General features: G+C 36.3%; 1 protein-coding gene across 3 annotated transcripts in view; it reads right to left on the reverse strand.

Moving 5' to 3' along the window:
* Positions 1 to 508: 508 nt before the first annotated feature.
* Positions 509 to 17919, reverse strand: part of PPM1L (protein phosphatase, Mg2+/Mn2+ dependent 1L) — a 192085-nt gene continuing 174674 nt past the window's right edge. For all 3 annotated transcript variants that reach the window (XM_039361092.1, XM_039361090.1, XM_039361091.1), the window contains exon 5: positions 509 to 11497. In XM_039361092.1, coding sequence (XP_039217026.1) covers positions 11151 to 11497 — 347 coding nt within the window. In that variant the 3' untranslated portion in view covers positions 509 to 11150. The remainder of the gene's footprint in view (positions 11498 to 17919) is intronic.

Here is a 17919-nt window from a genome sequence, read left to right on the forward strand (position 1 = left end):
AAATGTCTCTTTTTCATCCTGTTCTTCAGCTAACTCAGAACACAGGTAGTCCTTGACTTACAACCACAATTGAGCCCAAAATTTATGTTGCTGAGACAGTTAAGTGAATTTTGCTTCATTTTACAACTTTTCTTGCCACAGTTGTTAAGTGAAATAATGCAGTTATCTTAGTAACATGGTTGTTAAGTGAATCTGGCTTCCCCATTGACTTTGCTTGTCAGAAGGTCCCAAAAGCTAATCATATAGACCCAGGGACACTGGGCCAGTTGCCAAGCATCTGAATTTCTTCACCTGACCATGGGGATGATGCAATGATCATAAGTGTGAAAAATGATCATAAGTTACTTTTTTTCAGTGCCGTTGTTTCTTTGAATGGTCACTAAATGAAGTGTTGTAAGTCGAAAACTACCTGTACAAGAAAGAAGTAAATTTTTGATGTTATTCATATGTAAGACAGAACATGCTTTTTGGAAAGTCAGCTGGTTTAAAATGAATCTAACACACACAATTAAAATTAGACTTGTTTATTTAAATATGCTTCGTTTGAAGCCTTTATTTTTGATTTTAACCATACAGCCAAGGCTTTTGTTTTATTTTTTCCCTTTTTTTCTCAGTAGTTTACACTTCCTGTAGACATTAAGACAGAATCTCAATTGCATGGAACATATATTCTTCACACATCTAAAAAAAGGAAAACTATGTTGTCTAACGCACACATTGAAGATACCATAACTGCCTACATCTAGAAGTGACTGCGTACTGTCACTTTTAGGTTACACTAACAGCAAATGTTAACGTATTTACATTTCATCTAACCATGTTTCAAATTGTCTCTTAGAGACAAGATGTAAAATACGTACAAAAGAAACCTACAAATATCAAGAATTTTTGAGGTTTCAAAAGCCCCTCCTTTTATACTTCATTATGACCAAAACATTGGATTTGGGTAGACTGAAATTACTATTTTAAATTAGGGTTTTAGTGAACACTTGGGAGATTTCCACTAAACTTTAAAATAAAATTCTGAATTCCTAGTATATATGTTGGTGCAAATGTAACATAATACAACATACGTGCACCAAGCATGGGCTTCCTAGGTGATATCTTGCATAGAACATTGGTGCATATTCTATGCATTGCAGAACCCTTTGCTGTGTACACACATTTTAAAAAATTGATCCTTGAAAGTGATCTAAACAGAAGGCATCTTGAAGTTTTTTCCAAATTTACCTCCATGATTAAAAGGCCAAAAATTTCTTAGGTGCGCATTCAATAGCCTTGCTGCCTTTCATACAGTTCAGAAATGGCTAAAAAAAATGGTTTCCAATAAAGACCGCTGTTTTGAGCAAACAGACACACTGCAATTCTGAAAACATGTCATGATGCTTTGTATTCAGAAATAGATATAGGCAATCACAAACACCGGTACACTTTCTCCTGCTAGACATTGTAGGGTGCTCTTTACTACTTCAAGTTACTTTTTACCTTTCGGAGGGAAAGAGGCGTATCTTCAAATACAGATGTGAGCTACAAACCATGTATCACTAAATAAGCTCGTTGGCAGCCCAGCCTCTCATTTATTTATCCATTTTAAATTTAAAACAAATTCAGATGGATTGAAAGCCTGGAGAGGCACCTAATATCTCCAGGCACATTGGTATTGGTGGGGACAGGTAGTCCTCGACTTACAACAATTCATTTAGTGACCACAGTTACAGCAACAACAACAAAAAAGTGACTTATGGTCAGTCCTTGCACACAGCATTTCCATAATTTTATTATCAAAATTTGGGCATTTGGCAACCGGCATGTATTTATAAAGGTTGCAACATCCTGGGATCACACGATCGCCCTTTCCAGCTGTCTTCTGATGAGCAAAATTAATCAGGGAAGCAGGATTTGCTTAACGTCTACTTGATTCATTTAACAACTTCTGTGATTTGTTTTACAACCACAGCAAAAAAAGTTTGTAAAATTGGGTGCAACTCACTTAACAGACATCTTGCTTAGAACAGACAGTTTAGTCTCAATTCTGATTGTAAGCCAAGGGCTACCTCTACTAGGTTTCCTTCTCTTCCTCCAGATATTAAAGGGCTGAGCTTCTGCCTTCCAAATGCTTCTTAACCCCAATTCCTAGCTATGTAGCAATATGACCAATGGTGAGGAATGAATTGCAACACAGAGTACTCGTATAGTTGGCAAGCCTTGCTTTCTCAATCTCCACAGTGATGCAGCATCTGTTAGTGGCTTTCATCATCTGGCTGAGGTTTACAAGAACTGGGAGTCCAATATCAGCTGAACAGCCAAAGGTGTTCATTCCCCAGAATGGTTGTTCACATCTGGCCTTAGAAAGGGTGAGAAGCATTGGCTCAACTTTGCTAAACTATGGGCAATTATTTCTCTTAGATTTTATTGCAAAAGGAATAGACTATGTGGATAGAATAGGAAAACATTTCCTAGTCCTGGGAACTTCTAGATGTGCTTCTAGATTTCGATTCCCCAATTTCCCAGCAATGGCTGTGTTTTCTGGGAAATGCTGAGATCTGAAGTCCAGACAGCTAGAAGTTGCCAAGGTTGAAAAAACAGTATCACCTGCCCTACTCACTTTCCTCTGGATTACCAGAATTTTTCCAATATCTGAGTGCCCCAGTAGAATTAATTTGGACTGTGGCTATAATTGCAGAGGCAACAATTAAAGTGATAACAGTATTGGGGTTTTTAAAAAATGGCAGAGCAAAAAATTTAGTTTAAAGCTGAACTATTAATTGTACTGATTGTGGAGAAAAGCCAGAATTCCCCTTGGAAATCAGCATAAAACTTTTGCTTTGTATTTAAGATTTAATTTATTCCTATGGAAATAACTGGATAATATGGAGTACCAGTGCTACATGGAAACCTGGGAGGAGCTAAAGTTGCTTTTGAACAATTATGGTCAATAGTCTTTCTAACAAGTTATAGCAGACAGATTTATTGGTAGCTGGGAAAATTAAATGGTCACAAGGATGCAAAAAAAAACCAAAAAACCTGATCTGAGAAACCTATCTCTTCTTAAACTGGACACTTTTTACTGAAATGTTGGGCTAATGAACATGAGCCTAGCCAGGTCTAGCAAGCTTAAAGTATCAGTGCTTTATGCATACTAAACCAACCACATTAAAGCAGTCAACTGCAGAAAATCAATCAATTACATAATTTTGGTTTAAATCTTTTACATTTGCATAAAACTAATCCCAAATATTTTTATATGATGCATACATATCCTATCTGAAAAATGTGGAACACTGTTATTTTTTCCCCACCCATTTACTGAACAAATCAATTCCTTTGGGGCAGAAGGTTCTATGGTGACGAATTGGTAAGTACAAAAGTGAAATACATATACAGCGGCATGAAAATGTTTAGGCACTTCTGGTCAGATTTTATGTTTTCACTGAGGCTGAAAAAAACTTAAGAGGTTCAATAAGGTAAAGATCCAAACCAGGTCTCCAATTCAACATGACACTTTTTTTTAAAGAAACAGGTTTTGGAATGGCTTTCACCATTCTGAGGCTTGAACATTATTGAACATTTCTGGGGAGATCTGATACAAATAGTGCATATAAGAAAATCTAAGACATCTTCTGTTCTAGGAGGCTTCTGCAAAGAAGAATGGAAAAGAGATCCATAAGCAAGAACAGAAAGATGTCTATTGTCTTAACAACAGAAAATGTTTGGAAGCTGCTATTTCTGCTAGAAAAAATACTACAAAGTATAGAAAGGGAGATCCCAAAACAATGAATATGTCCCTGCCATATTCATTGTTTTGTTACTGAATCTATACAAATTGTGTATAAATAGTAGTATCTGTTCAAATTTGAAAAAAAGATGGTGTGCTTAACTTTGTATCATGGAAAGCTTTTTGTCAGCCTCAGTGTAATTAAGGATTCACTGAAATATACAATTTAACCAGAGGTGCCTCAACTTTTGCATGCAATTTTATAGTCTTTTTTCCTATTTCTTTTTAAAAAATCTTTATGATAGCCTTAAAGGTTAAGGGTACCTTTTTCTCCAAACATATTTGGTCTTGGCTTGATAGAACAAGACCTGTCAAGATCTAAGATTGTTTACTGCAAGAAACTACAAACTACTCTTCTATAGAGTAACTGCTCTCCCAGCAACTTTTTGTAAGCTTAAAAACACTGGCTAAGTTAAGAGGTAGTTTTTAATCCCCTCCACCCCTGCTTCCTATTCTCTTTAAACTTCAACAGCCTGTAACCTTTTTTTTTGACTCCTTAGCCTCCAGCATGAGTGGGAAACTGCAGAGGTCATGGGAGTATTTTCTTCAAAAGCAGAGCCAACTTTTAATGTACGGTACTTTCAACTCAAGCTAGGACCACACAAAAGAATAAGATAGCTTCCTCTGAACTGAAGTGACCTGGGGAACATCCTATTCAGTCCTCTTCAGAGCTGAATTGAACTTCTGATCCCTGGGATTTGACATAAATGGCAAATATCAACAAAATCAAGATTGATGTTCACAAAAATGCTACAGGATCATGAGTTCTTGGCTAGCTTCTGCTAGAGCAAAACTAAGATAGAACACTAAGCTTTCATTTCAGAATTACAACCTAGAATAAGCTGCTTCACAGAGGTAGCTGCAAAACCATGTATTTTTGTCTTAAATTCAATTAGAATAACATGTAGCCAAGCAGAATGTACATAGATACATTGGTATGTGCATCCGTGTACCATCATCAAGGAAGACAAAGAAATACACCCTTAATAGTGACATGAGGTTGGCATGAGACTACAGTAGAATGGTTCTTCAGCCACTATGAACATATTTCTATTCTACGCTTATAAATGAATATGCACTAACCTGAATACTTTAATGTTCAATTTTCACACTATTGCCTTTAATAGGAGAGATTAACATTATGCATGGCTCACTTACTGCAATCCTATATTCCTTACTTAGGAGTAAACTCCAAGAGATCTGAACTTCAGGAATATATGTCTAGCAGGGTGATCTATAAATACTTCATTTTGGACTGAGTGACAATATATAGCAACTAAGCACGGTCCACTACCCTGTCACCTGAGCTTGCAGACAAGGAAGCTATTCATCTATGATAATGCAGTTTGGAAGAAGAGCAGAGAATAAACTTTTCATATAGGCAAAAACTTTCCTAGACAGGGTGGGCAGATATGGAAAAGAAGTAAGATAGTGAAAGTTGAGGAGATTTGGGGGAAGAAGAAAAGATGATGATTCGAAACCAAAGTGGATTTTAGGCAGTTTGAATTGCTGAAGGCATGCTGGTTCCAGAAGAGTTTGGGGCAAGGGTTCTAAAGTGTTCCTGGGTGGAGTCCAGGCAAGACTACTGAAGAAGAGAGATAGCCAGTAAGGGATGCATCTTCTCAAGGCAGATGCAGTTAGTGCTGAAGAAGATCAAGTCCTGCCAGTTTGAGAGACCAGGCCAGCCAATGGAACGAACACTCTCTTATTCCTAACTGGGAAGGAGCTTGTTGTACATCTGAACAGCCTCAAGATTAAGCCAACTACCATTACTCTTAGAAAAATCAGTTAGCCGAGGATACACTGGCACAAGCAGTAATAAATCACCACCACATTCTTATTCCTTTATTAGCTGAAGCAGAGAAAGGAGGAAGGTGTGAGGGAGAAGAATTCATGCTTGTTTAACTGTCTTAATTGGATTCTGTGTAAATAGCTTTATGTGCCTGGAAATGAAGGTAAGAAATCAAAAGGAGATTTTGTGTGCCCTGTGCTGAATAATTTCCCATGGATCCAAAGCTCTTATGACAGACTGGATTGTGCCTTTGGAGATCAATTAAACTGAAAATATAGTTGTGCCATAAATCTATAATTAGTTTGTCTACTCTGCTTGCAGTGTTGCTGTTACTAACCAGTGTGGCTTAGAAGCTTTTGAATTCACAATAAATATTGTTAGTTCATTCCTACAATATAGAGAAGCTTCTGTTCAGAGAATAGTATGCTTATTATATATTATATTCTCTACAAAAATGTGCATCTTTGTTAGCACAGACTAAAATATGAACAATGACAAACTTTTCCTAAATCAACAATTGCCAAAATAATATATTTCCTGTATGACATTTGAAAATACTGCATAAATCTATTGTATTAATTTACCACTTTTACAAGTAAACGTTTTGCTTTTTCCTTCTCATGAACTGCAAATTGACATTTCCCATAGCCTAAGGACAAAATGAAAGCAAAGTTATAGTATATCAGCAATCCTAGAGAGTTTTTATTAATTTTCACATAGGTGCTCTTACATTTTTAATAGTAATAAAAACCATGTGACTATTGCATTTTATTAGGCTCTATGCACCCATAAATCTAAAGCAAGAGGTTTTTTTTTTCCTAATTAAGAACTGGTCATAAGTTAGAGTAGAAATTATTTAGTGTGCATTGCTTTAAAATAAATTTAGAACTATGATAAATTTCAATAAATTATAATACTGACTGACTGCTATATTATTATAGAAGCAACATAGTATACATCAGCTGTTTTGGACTGTAACTCCTATGGTTCCTTGTTGTATGCCATAATAAGAGTTGGAACCCAAAACCTTGGAGTAGAAGGCCACTAAATAGCCTATATTTGCTGTATAGTGTCGTTCAAAGAAGAGGAACATGTAACTCTTTTGATATTGGTGAGGTACAAATCTCAGCTCCACCAATCAATTTGGCCCGTGATCAAAGATTCTGGGAGTTACATTGATAGTGACAGGTTCTTTGGACAAAATAATCATTTAATTGACTGATGGTATTCAACAGGTCAAATTCAGTGAAGATTTTGCAGAACTGGGCAGTGTCAGCTTCCTGGTTCCTCCTCCTCCTCTGTTCCTACTCTTTTTTCAAAAACATTCCTGCAGGTCAAGATAACCTTTGGCATTATGCCATGGCACCAATGGGAAATTCAAGGAATTTGTTGATGAACTTTTTCATTTGTGCAAGGTATCTCTAAATCCAAATAATAGCATTAAGCATATTTCTTGTTTTTACTATGCCTGATTGAATATTCTGAGTTTGTAAAAATGCAGAGATTTGAAATATTGTCTATATGATATGGGTATGACTATTTTGTTTCAACAGAAATACCACATCTCAGGTCAAGCTCTTCTATTATCTCAGCCTGTTTTCTCGTTAAGCAGGAGCTTTTTCTCCAAGTGAAGACTGTAAATGTCTATCCTGTAACTATTTGAATGATGCCACTAATTCTGAATAACCATTTGTGCAGCGTGCATATTTTTGCCCTTCATTGACTAGGTGACTAGCCAAATTTGGCCTTTTAAAATATTTGACTGAATATAATATGTACTCTGTAATTGTTTACAGCTATTTTCCTGCTAGCAATGAATTTTCTCTTCCTCAGACATTAAAAACAGCTTTCAACAGACTGCAAATGAATACATTTGCTGGTTCCATTTACCTGTCTTTTTACCATGATTATTTTTCATAGCAATGCTGCATTTGCATTTCCATAACACAATTAAACCGTTTATTCCGGGCTATAAAAAAATCGGAAAGCTTTCTGAAGTCTCATATGCTTCAATGTTCTGAACAAGAAACAACACTGGAATAGGAAGTAGATTTCAGTCATTCATCTTTCTAATACTGATATTAGTGTGCTGTCAATATACTGATATTAATATGTTAAGCAGTGCAATCCTAGGAATATCTCCTAAAGGTTAGATCTACTGAATTCAGTGGGATTTATTCCCAAGTAAATAGGTTTTGCAGATCAGTGATTAACAGTCCTTTAACTCTTGCTTGACACTGTTCTGACGTACATATTTCCAAGATGTCTAGTTATGGCAATGACCCCCAATTCTTTTAGTCCTACTTTAATTTAACACATATAAAATATTAGTATCACAAAAGTGATGGATCTTACAAAGAGTCAACATTTTTTGATAGTTCTCAATAGTGATGGACAGAGTTGTGCAGATAAAGAATATAAATAGGTGTTGAGAATATCTATTCATTTCTAAAAGATTTTTAGTTTTAGTTGAGTTAATCTCATTTACAAATCAACTCATAAATAATGACAACTCGTATGCACAAATGCATCAGCAAGAACTTTCCAAATGGTCCTAAGTAAATGATTTTTACATTTTAATGATTCAGAGTAGTTCTGGTTTTATTTCTGAAGTTGCCTCTAGTGCAAAATTGCTTCATGTGCCTTAGCATATACAACAGAAACTTCAGGTTAGCTGACCTTGATATTCCTTCAAGAAATTAAAAACAAATCATAAAGAGATGCTATTGCTAGCAGTTTAAAACTAGTGCAGCGGATTGTTCCGTTACTCTACAAAAATCCTGATGGAAAGTCAGGACTTAATCAACAAAGGGAGTGAAAAAATACAATAGGTTTTCAATAATCTCATCTAGGGCCCTAGAGCTCAGTTATAATGGTAAAGAGCTGGGAGAAACTATTTTGTTACGGCCCTCAAAAATGCTGTAGCTAACACTTGCCTAAATTAACTGATTCTAGTTACAGCCACATAAGAGTTTGGACATGCATCTCCTACTAACCAGGTAAAACAAGATTATTTTTTAATTTGTAATTCTTATTCCACATACCTCAAAATTTAAGTACTATAGAGGTTTAGAAAGGTAAAAAATTAAAAAGAAAGCCATTTCACTTTTTGGTTTAGTATTTCCATTTTGCAGTATAACCATAGTTAATGACTCTGGTGCATTAGTTCATAATTTTACTTCATTTTATTTATTTAATTTCATTTTATTTTTGATTTTTTTAAAATAGGCCTTTAACTTGAAGATGCCTCTTCATTTTTATTCAAGCATGCAACAAAATAAAGATCGGGGAAGCATATTGTTATTTTTCTTTCATCACCCAAATAATCTGAAGCTAAAACTAGGAAACCCATCCCGTTTTAGACATTACGCAAAGACATAGCTCTCTGGAAAAAGTTTTAATGCTGGGATGGGGGAAGGAAAAAAAAGAAGAGGTCAACAGGACAAATGAGTGTACCGGTGGAACTGCTGAAGGACCAGGTTAGGGACAGATCATCATGGAGGAACTCTATCTATATAGTCTGCAAGAGTCAGTATCAACTTGATGGCATGTAATCATTCAATCAAAACTAGCAAACCTAATAGTATTTTGAGAATCTAAGTAATGTCTCTAAGAAGACATAACAAAGGCAAGAAACAAAGACATCAGAAGCAACTAATGCACACTTGGTATATCTTAATCCAGAGGTGGACAATTATGGCCTTATTATGACCTATGGACTTCAACTCCCAGAATTCTTGAGCCAGCCATGCTTTACAGGTTGTAAAAGGGCCATAGTTGCCCACCCCTGTGTTAATTCACTATATGAATTTCAAGTTACCCAACCACTTCAGGGATGGACTAAGCCACCTTCCCTATTGGCTCTGAGTTAATCCTCTATATACCAACGGAGAATGAAATAAGATTAAATAGCACGTCACAAATTATTAATCCTGGCAATGTCCAATTAATTAGAGCACCTTAATTAGAACATCTTTGTAGCAATCTAATGGGGCATTTTGACTCATGTTTCTATAGTTTTGATTCTAAATTACAGCCTGTAGACATGATCAATATTCCATATATTAACAAGTCTAATTTTATTTTCTTTTGGAAATATAATGCTATTTCAGTTCCTCAGTGATAGCATCCATTAATGCCTCTTCTGCTTGCAGAAAAATTCTACTGGATCCATCGTAAATCAGAATGCCTGGTCATGCTTCATAATTTGAATGACAGAAAGAAGTTACATTTTGAATGATGCAGCAAATAGCTCAAGGTCAGATACCATCACTGATTACAACAAAGTGTATCTTGTTACCCAAAGCCTTCTCAACCTTTCACTTTCCAGATGTTGGAACTGGAATTATGAGAACTGCAGCCCAACACATCTGGAGCTATCAATCTGCAGAAAGCTGATCATGAGATACGCAAATGATAGGCACACTGGAATTAAGCAGCCAGCTTGTACCAAACTCCATAGATTTTAAATTGCAGCTACTGTATATGCAGGCAACACTTACTACTAGGCCTGGCTTATGATGATTTAGATCATTAAATATTTAAATTGTAAAACTTGCTTGCTAATTTTTCTGTTTTGGAACAAAGCTTCACTGCTAATGAAAAAAGAAAAAAAATGCTCTACCTGTTTTTTTCACCAGTTTGGCACTAAGTTCCTATTTCAGTTTGCTGGCTTCATTAATATCCTAGCCTTATCCTCTAAATACCAAGTTTAGAAATGCTAAAGTCTTATATCAGAATCTTCTAAGCTAAAGATACATTTTATACCAGTTTTTGATGTCTGAATTGCACAGAGTTACGACCCTAAACTAGAAACAAGAATTAATTCAGCCCATCCAGAAACAAGAATTAATAAAGGGGACATTTTTCAATGAGCATGGACCTCAAAAGCTATCTACTGGCTAGATTTTTAAAAAGAAACAAAGATCATTCAGAGGCATGCACACAAACCTTAAAACATGGCAATGGAAAAGCTCAATTGTTTAATGCTAATGATATAGCAGGATGTATACTAACGGGAAGGGACAGTAGTTGCGGACCCATTGATACCTCCTTGTTTTGAGTCAACAACTACAAACTGTTAGCTACCTGCCTTTGTTCCTTTTGCAGTTTAACTAAGTTTTAACTAAGCAGGTATAGCAATATGAAGGAGACGATGCTAGAATGAATAGTCACACTGATGGCAATCCTATGCCAGTCTCAAGTCTCATATCTCAGCTGCCCAAATCCAAATGCAATTCTAAGCTATTATATGAAGACTAAGGGAATTGCAGACTCTGAAGCAGGAGTCACAGTCCTTTATAATTGAAGGATTTTCTAAGCTGAGATCATTAGAGATCTAGAAAATAAAAGAGATCCTTTTCATTAAAAAATAAAATAAATTGAATTGTTGACTTTTGTTTGCTGTGTTTAGCAAAAAGAGTGGTTTTTCTACTTTCGTTTTGGGATGTACAACTTTAACACTAATATACTTGCTACAAACGCCTACTGTGTTGAATGTAAAGGTTAAATGAAGAAGTTCACCAAGTGAGAGGCAGAGTGTGGTATTACTTTTCTCTTCCTTCCCCCCCTTTCTTTCTCTTTTTATTGTTCTTCTACTTTATTGCTGCTTTTGAACTTAACCACCATGACTGTAATGTTGTCAGGGCATCCCCTGTAAAAAGACTGGAGCACTATACTCTTGGCTCCAAAATGTGGCTCATCTAAACGTTCTTTGATGAACCGCACAGCTTCCTCATTACTGAAAGCATCCCAGAGCCCATCGGAAGCTAAGATCATGAACTCTGGCTGGAGTTTGTCCAGATCAAAGGTCAAGATATCTGGATCAGGGATGACAACATTCAGATTTTTCAGCGGGTAATCCCCAAGAGAACGAGACATGGCCAGGATCCCCTGAACACGCCAGGAACCATTGAAACTGATGAAGCCACCTGGAAGAGAGAAGGAGAGGAAAAAAATGATTAAATTGTGTTTATGGGAAATTGTTCTGAGAAGCTTCCATGACACTAGGTTATTAAATCAGTTAGGAAAACCAAGTAACTTCACCATGTTTTTTCTTAAGAAAACCCTTTCTTATAATGTACCAGTATGTCTGTTGCCAAGACATAGGAAGGAAATCTTGCTCATCAATTGATCCCTGTTTTTTTTCAACATAGGGAAAGGATTCCAAACTTAAGGCAAACATAGCCAGAAAACCATAACTACATGCCCCTGTCTACCTTAAAATCACTAGGTATTTTGAACCAGCAGATACATTTGAAATTTTGAGAGCATACCATGGTCACAAAAGACCCTTTTACCATGCAATAAACTGGTGAAACTGCTGTCTGCATCTCAAAACTACTAGGATTATAAGGGATCTGGAGACCATACCCTATGAGGAATGGTGAAGGAATTGACCAGATTTAGGTTACAAAAGAGAAGACTGAGAGATGAAAACAGTTTGCTTGTGTGTGTGTATATATATGCACCTACTTTCTATTCAGTCTGCTTTGACTCTTGATAACTACAAGGATTAGTCCATGTTATTATCTAGGCAACATTTTGATAAATGGCTTGCCATTATTGTCTTGGTTGGGCTAAAAGTTTAATGACTGGCCCAACATCACTATCTAAGGCTGGTGCCTATAAATATAAAAAAAAGAAAAACAGGAAGAGGAATCTGTTCTCTGATTGAAGTAAAGAAAGGGTTGAAATTAAAGGAGATGCAAGGTGAATATTATAAGGATTTTTTCCATATTTGTGTTGTAAAGGAATCATCTTTCTAAAATTGAACTTTGTCACAGGTGGTTTTTGAAAGGGGGCTAATTTTGAAACAAAAACTAAGTTGGGATGGTTTAGTGCAGGGATCCCCAACCCCCAGTCTGTGGACGGGCACCGGGCTGCAGCATGCCTGAAACCGGTCCGCATAAACAAGTAAAGCCCCATCCGTGAGATGCAGGCAGTACATGAAACCAGAAAAACCTCTCTCCACCGAATGGGTCCCTGGTGCTCAAAAGGTTGGGGACCTCTGGTTTAATGGATTTGTACACTGAGCAAAAGCTTAGATCTCACCCCTGAAAAACTCTATAAATCTCCCACATGTTATAATTTTAAATTTTAACAAATGGAACACAATAAATGAATTACCACCAAAAGCTTGACAGATGCTAAAGGAGATGTTATTGGACTCACTTGTATTGTATGTGACCCAGCTTACAATCCAGTGCTGAAGTAAATATGGGCTCTGCAGTGGGACTTCCACTTTCCAAAACTCTGGATCCTGATTTATCTATTTTCAGGAAGTTTGGAAAACACTCTGGCTTTTTAATTATATTTGGCCCACAATCCCTAGTGCTGGTGTTCCTTCCTATACTAATTTTGTCTCTGGGTCTTACATGCATACAGAGTAAAAAGAAAATGGCACTATTAGAAAAACAAAAACATATTCAGAACATATCCTTTTCTATCATGATACATTTTATGTTTTGAATCTTATACCTGATGCAGAAAGTACAGGAAATATCCAAACGTTGCCACAAGGAGTTAAGATTAAATCAATATCCTTGCTGTTGCTATTGAAATGGTAAGACACATGGATTTCCGTAGGCAAGTTCATCCATATATATGACAAATTGCTGATCAGGAAGAAAATTCAACCTTCATCTCTGTTGTTTGCAATATAAAGGACATTTTCTTTCCTGTGCTCAGGCAATCTCCCCCTCATTTTAATCATGCACTGTGTATCCCTCTGGGATAATTCAAGAAGAGGTACACACTCATTTGCAAAGATTTATAATGGAATTGGGATATCAGACCAGTCATATAAAAGTCAAAATCTCACTCCAGGGCATGAAAAAAAGAAAAGCGCATACAAGCAAAAACTTATCTTTCTCATCAAGAACATCTGGTTGAACAGGAACAGTAATGATTCAGAAAAAAAGCTCTTGTGAAAATAATTATCCTTCACTTTTGGATTCACAGGCAGAAATAGAAGAAACAGGTAAGGAAGAGCCACATTTCAAAGCAATGGGACAAAGTACTTTGGCTGGGTACCACTGAAATACTGTAAGAACAGTACCTGGGGTGAGAAGATTATTAGCAATACAGTCATCAATAATACCTTGCTCAATAGTAGTAACTGTGAGAGGGACCTCGGATTCCTAGTGAACAATCACCTAAATATGAGCCAGCAGTGTGCTGCAATTGCCAAAAAGGCCAACACAGTGCCGGGCTGCATTAACAAAGGGATAGAATCAAGATCACGTGAAGTGTTAATATCACTTTACAATGCCTTGGTAAGGCCACACTTGGAATACTGCATCCGGTTTTGGTCACCACGATGTAAAAAAGATGTTGAGACTCTAGAACAGTGTTTCACAACCTTGACAATTTTAAGGCATGTGGACTTCAACTCCCAGAATTCCACAGCCAGCGTTGCTGGCTGTGGAATTCTGGGAGTTGAAGTCCACATGCCTTAAAATTGTCAAGTTTGGGAAACACTGCTCTAGAAAGAGTACAGAGAAGAGCAAAAAAGATGATTAGGGGACTGGAGGACATGATAGCAGTGTTCCAATATCTCAGGGGCTGCCACAAAGAAGAGGGAGTCAAGCTATTTTCCAAAGCGCCTGAAGGCAGGACAAGAAGCAAAAGGTGGAAACTAACCAAGGAGAGAAGCAACCTAGAACTAAGGAGAAACTTCCTGACAGTTAGAACAATTAACCAGTGGAACAACCTGCCTCCAGAAGCGGTGAATGCTCCAACACTGGAAGTTTTTAAGAAGACTGGACAGCCATTTGTCCGAAATGGTATAGGGTTTCCTGCCTGAGCAGGGGGTTGGACTAGATGACATCATCATCATCATTATCATCATCATCATCATCATCATCATCATCATTATTATTATTATTATTATTATTATTATTATTATTAATATTTTCATCATCAGTTACTCAAGGAAGTTCCATCTAGCTCTGAAACACTCCAACCAGCACCTTTCTTAGGTATCAAAAGGAGAACAATAAATTCCCCTGGTACATTTTACAACTCTGTCTTAATTGCAAACAAAACAAAACAAAACAAAACAAAAACAAAACAAAACAATCTTGTGCGAACATTTCCGTAAACTTCAATCCAGTTCAAATTTTGAACTGGCCCTTGGAGCTCAATTGGAGTCTCTGAGCTTGTCTACTAATGCTCACATAGGTGGTCCTCATTTTAGCAACTGCTTCATAGAACGACCTTTCCTAGTTATGATGAAAGCATAACCGGAACTAAGTGTTGGTTTTCAGCAAAACCGTCATAAAATGCAGTCACATGTTGCCAAGAGCCCAAAGTGGTGTCATGTGACCACAGGGGGAGGCTGACTGTCAGAGCCTCATATCTGGGCCATGAATTACTTTTTTTAGGTAGGTTGTAACTTCAGTCACTAAGCAACCGTTATACCTGTAACAGATACTACCTGTACTTTGGTCCCATCTGCTGATTTATATCACCTAAAATAATGTTATATAAGGAAGAAGAAAAAAGAAAGGAAAAAAAAACCCCTTCTTAGCCCACTATGTAAAACAAGATATTTTGGCAGAGTTTTTGCTTCCAGCTCAGCTGGCCATTTCCACTTGCCTGCTGCCTTCATTGGGAGATAAAAGAAGTGAAGAGGCAAAAGCCTGAACCGATAGAATCTCCATTGTTCTACAGTGAGAAAAAGCTTTATTGTTTTTCTTAAAAAAATCTTTCATTCCTTTATTTCTTTCTTTCTCCCCTACAGTCCGGCCTGATGCTTATTTTCTGGGGGGTGGGGGGTGGTTGTATCGTCTTTTATTACTGGTCAATCTTCTTTTTCCCTTTTCTCTTTCGCTATAGATTAAAATGCATTTTTTTTTAAGTGGAAGGATTTACTGTCTCTGAGTAAAGGGTTAGGGTTCACCTCCTTTAGTGTATGGTAACAGAAAGGAATTAATGTTCATTTGTAAAGTGCAAATTAGTCTTCTACAATTATAACTTCTCAGAATTGGGTTCAACAGTTTCCCCAAGAACTTCACAGCAACACCACCCAACACACAAGGAAACTGAAGCAAGAACGAATTAGGGAAATGGAACAAGGTTGTTTCTTTTGCCAAACTTTTATTTATTATTTATTCATTTTAAACATGATTGCATTGCTTGCCATTAAAAGAATTATCATAGTAATTTACAATTAAACCCTTTTAAACTGGTAATTTGCTTTAAGAAAACTGACTTTAATTTTTTACTTTTGATTTTAATTGCACTGATTCTATTGTCCTTTTTATTTTGTATTCTAAAACTGTTGAAAGCTACCTTGAATGTTTATAGAAATGGAAAAGGGCAAAACCAAGGATAAATACAAATAAAAATAAACTGGGTATAATCTGCACTTCTATTTTTACAACTATGTAAGCTCTTATTATCCCTATGCTCTCAACTACCTTCCAAACCCACACATATTTTATTGAGCTTACTTTATGCTATTTTACATTAGTAAAATGCCACAATGCCTAAAGCCACAGAGTAAAGAACAATGGATGATGGCTGGATGATTTGATCTCAATAATGATCATAAAAATACAGACAAGTATAAGAGGAAAGGTATATACTTCCTTGTTCAGACTTTACAGTTTGCAAAAATATATTTGAATACATTTTCAAGCTGCACAAGCTCTGCTTTTTGTATTCCTTTTTCTCTCCTTGTATCATTTTTATAGAAAAGAGATGGCTGATGGAATCAACTCTATTATCCTAATCTTTGAGGCCAACAGATATTCCTAGGAAGGTGTTTTTCTGAAATCTTATAACTTAGAACAATGGCTCTCAACCTGTGCTCCGCAGACACCTGGGGGGGTTGCAATATCCCACAGGCAGTCTGCGTAGCCTTGAAGAAATATTATGATTTAAATCTTGAGTTTTTGATGGTCCATGGCCACGATCTGTAGCCACAAAAGGTATTTAAACGGGCTCCGTGGTGAAATAAAGGTTGAGAACCACTGACCTAGAAAATTTAGTGTTTCCTACTGCTGGATAAGAATAATTTTCTAAGATTAAAATGTACCCTCACAAATCACTTTAGAAAACACCCTACATATCTCAAGTATTCTTAAAAATTCTCATATTAAACAAATATTCTGTATGTTAAGATGCTGTTGAAGAAGGAATAATTTCTGATTTAGGCACAGCTGCATATTATAAAAGAGCTCAAGCTGAAAGTAAATGAAAGTTCTTCCTGAGTAAACTTAATTTATATAAGGAACAGACATTTTACAGCTCTAGAGCCTAGTAAGCTCTCAGTGAAATGGCTGCAATATATACTCAGAACTGAATAGAAAACCGCCTGTCCTGATTGTGTGTCTAAAAAAACATCACTAGAATATTGTAATTTTCTCTTTGGAGAAAACTAAAAATAACATGTCCTTCAATGTCCAGTACAACTTAAAATTGGAAATATTCCCTACTGGCTAATGTATTCAATCTAGCATTTCTATCTGGTGGCCAACTTTGTGGCTGAAAAAAGTACAACAGTTCTGAATTTTTCTGCTTTATTCACATCTCATTTTTGGGAACATTTTGCTTGATGAAGTGTTACGGAGAATTCCAAAACTTTTACATTATTTTGTGCCATTTTGGGTGGCCTCAACCAAAGGATGGATGGATTTTTCTAACTTAATCAAAAGATTGCTCATAACACCTTTCCAAATAGGAAAATATACATTTTCCAAAAAAAAACATTAAATTAATAGCACATTAAAATATACATGATTTTAGAATGAGAGATAGGTACTCTCCCCTATCTTTCAATACTATAAATTGGGATCATTCAATGACCTTGCTTCCAGTCAGGCTGTTCATCACTTGTAGAAATGGCCAATTTGGGTTACGAGATATTGTGAAGATGGCACTTAACATGAATTTTTAAAATGCAATAGGACCTGCGCAGAATATATTGTAGCCTAAAGAATTCCAGTCATCCCTTCATTCCAAGGCTACTGAATCTTAGACAGTTTGCATTAGTATTTTTATATTTCCATAAACCCATCTTCCTTCCTGTGTGTGGAAATTAGTATTGCTTTTTTGGGCCATGTAACAATTCAGACATTAAGACCTGAGTTACAATGCAGCAGATGAAGTCTTCAGTGTTTTAACACCCTGTTGCCTCTATTTAGGTCTACTATGCAGATCCTTTGATTGCATTTGTATGACTTGTATGATGTTGTACAACATGTTGAGGATGCAATACTAAATACTGATATTAGAGTTACCATGAGAATGAGGCTATGTTCAGAAACTGCAGATAATAAAGGCACCAGGAATTATGTATAGTGGATCTGTTGTCATGCCCAGCATATAATATGTATGTATGTAT

The sequence above is a fragment of the Crotalus tigris genome, unplaced genomic scaffold (assembly GCF_016545835.1).
Source record: "Crotalus tigris isolate CLP2741 ecotype Arizona unplaced genomic scaffold, ASM1654583v1 scf7180000019200.1136910, whole genome shotgun sequence".
NCBI lineage: Eukaryota > Metazoa > Chordata > Lepidosauria > Squamata > Viperidae > Crotalus > Crotalus tigris.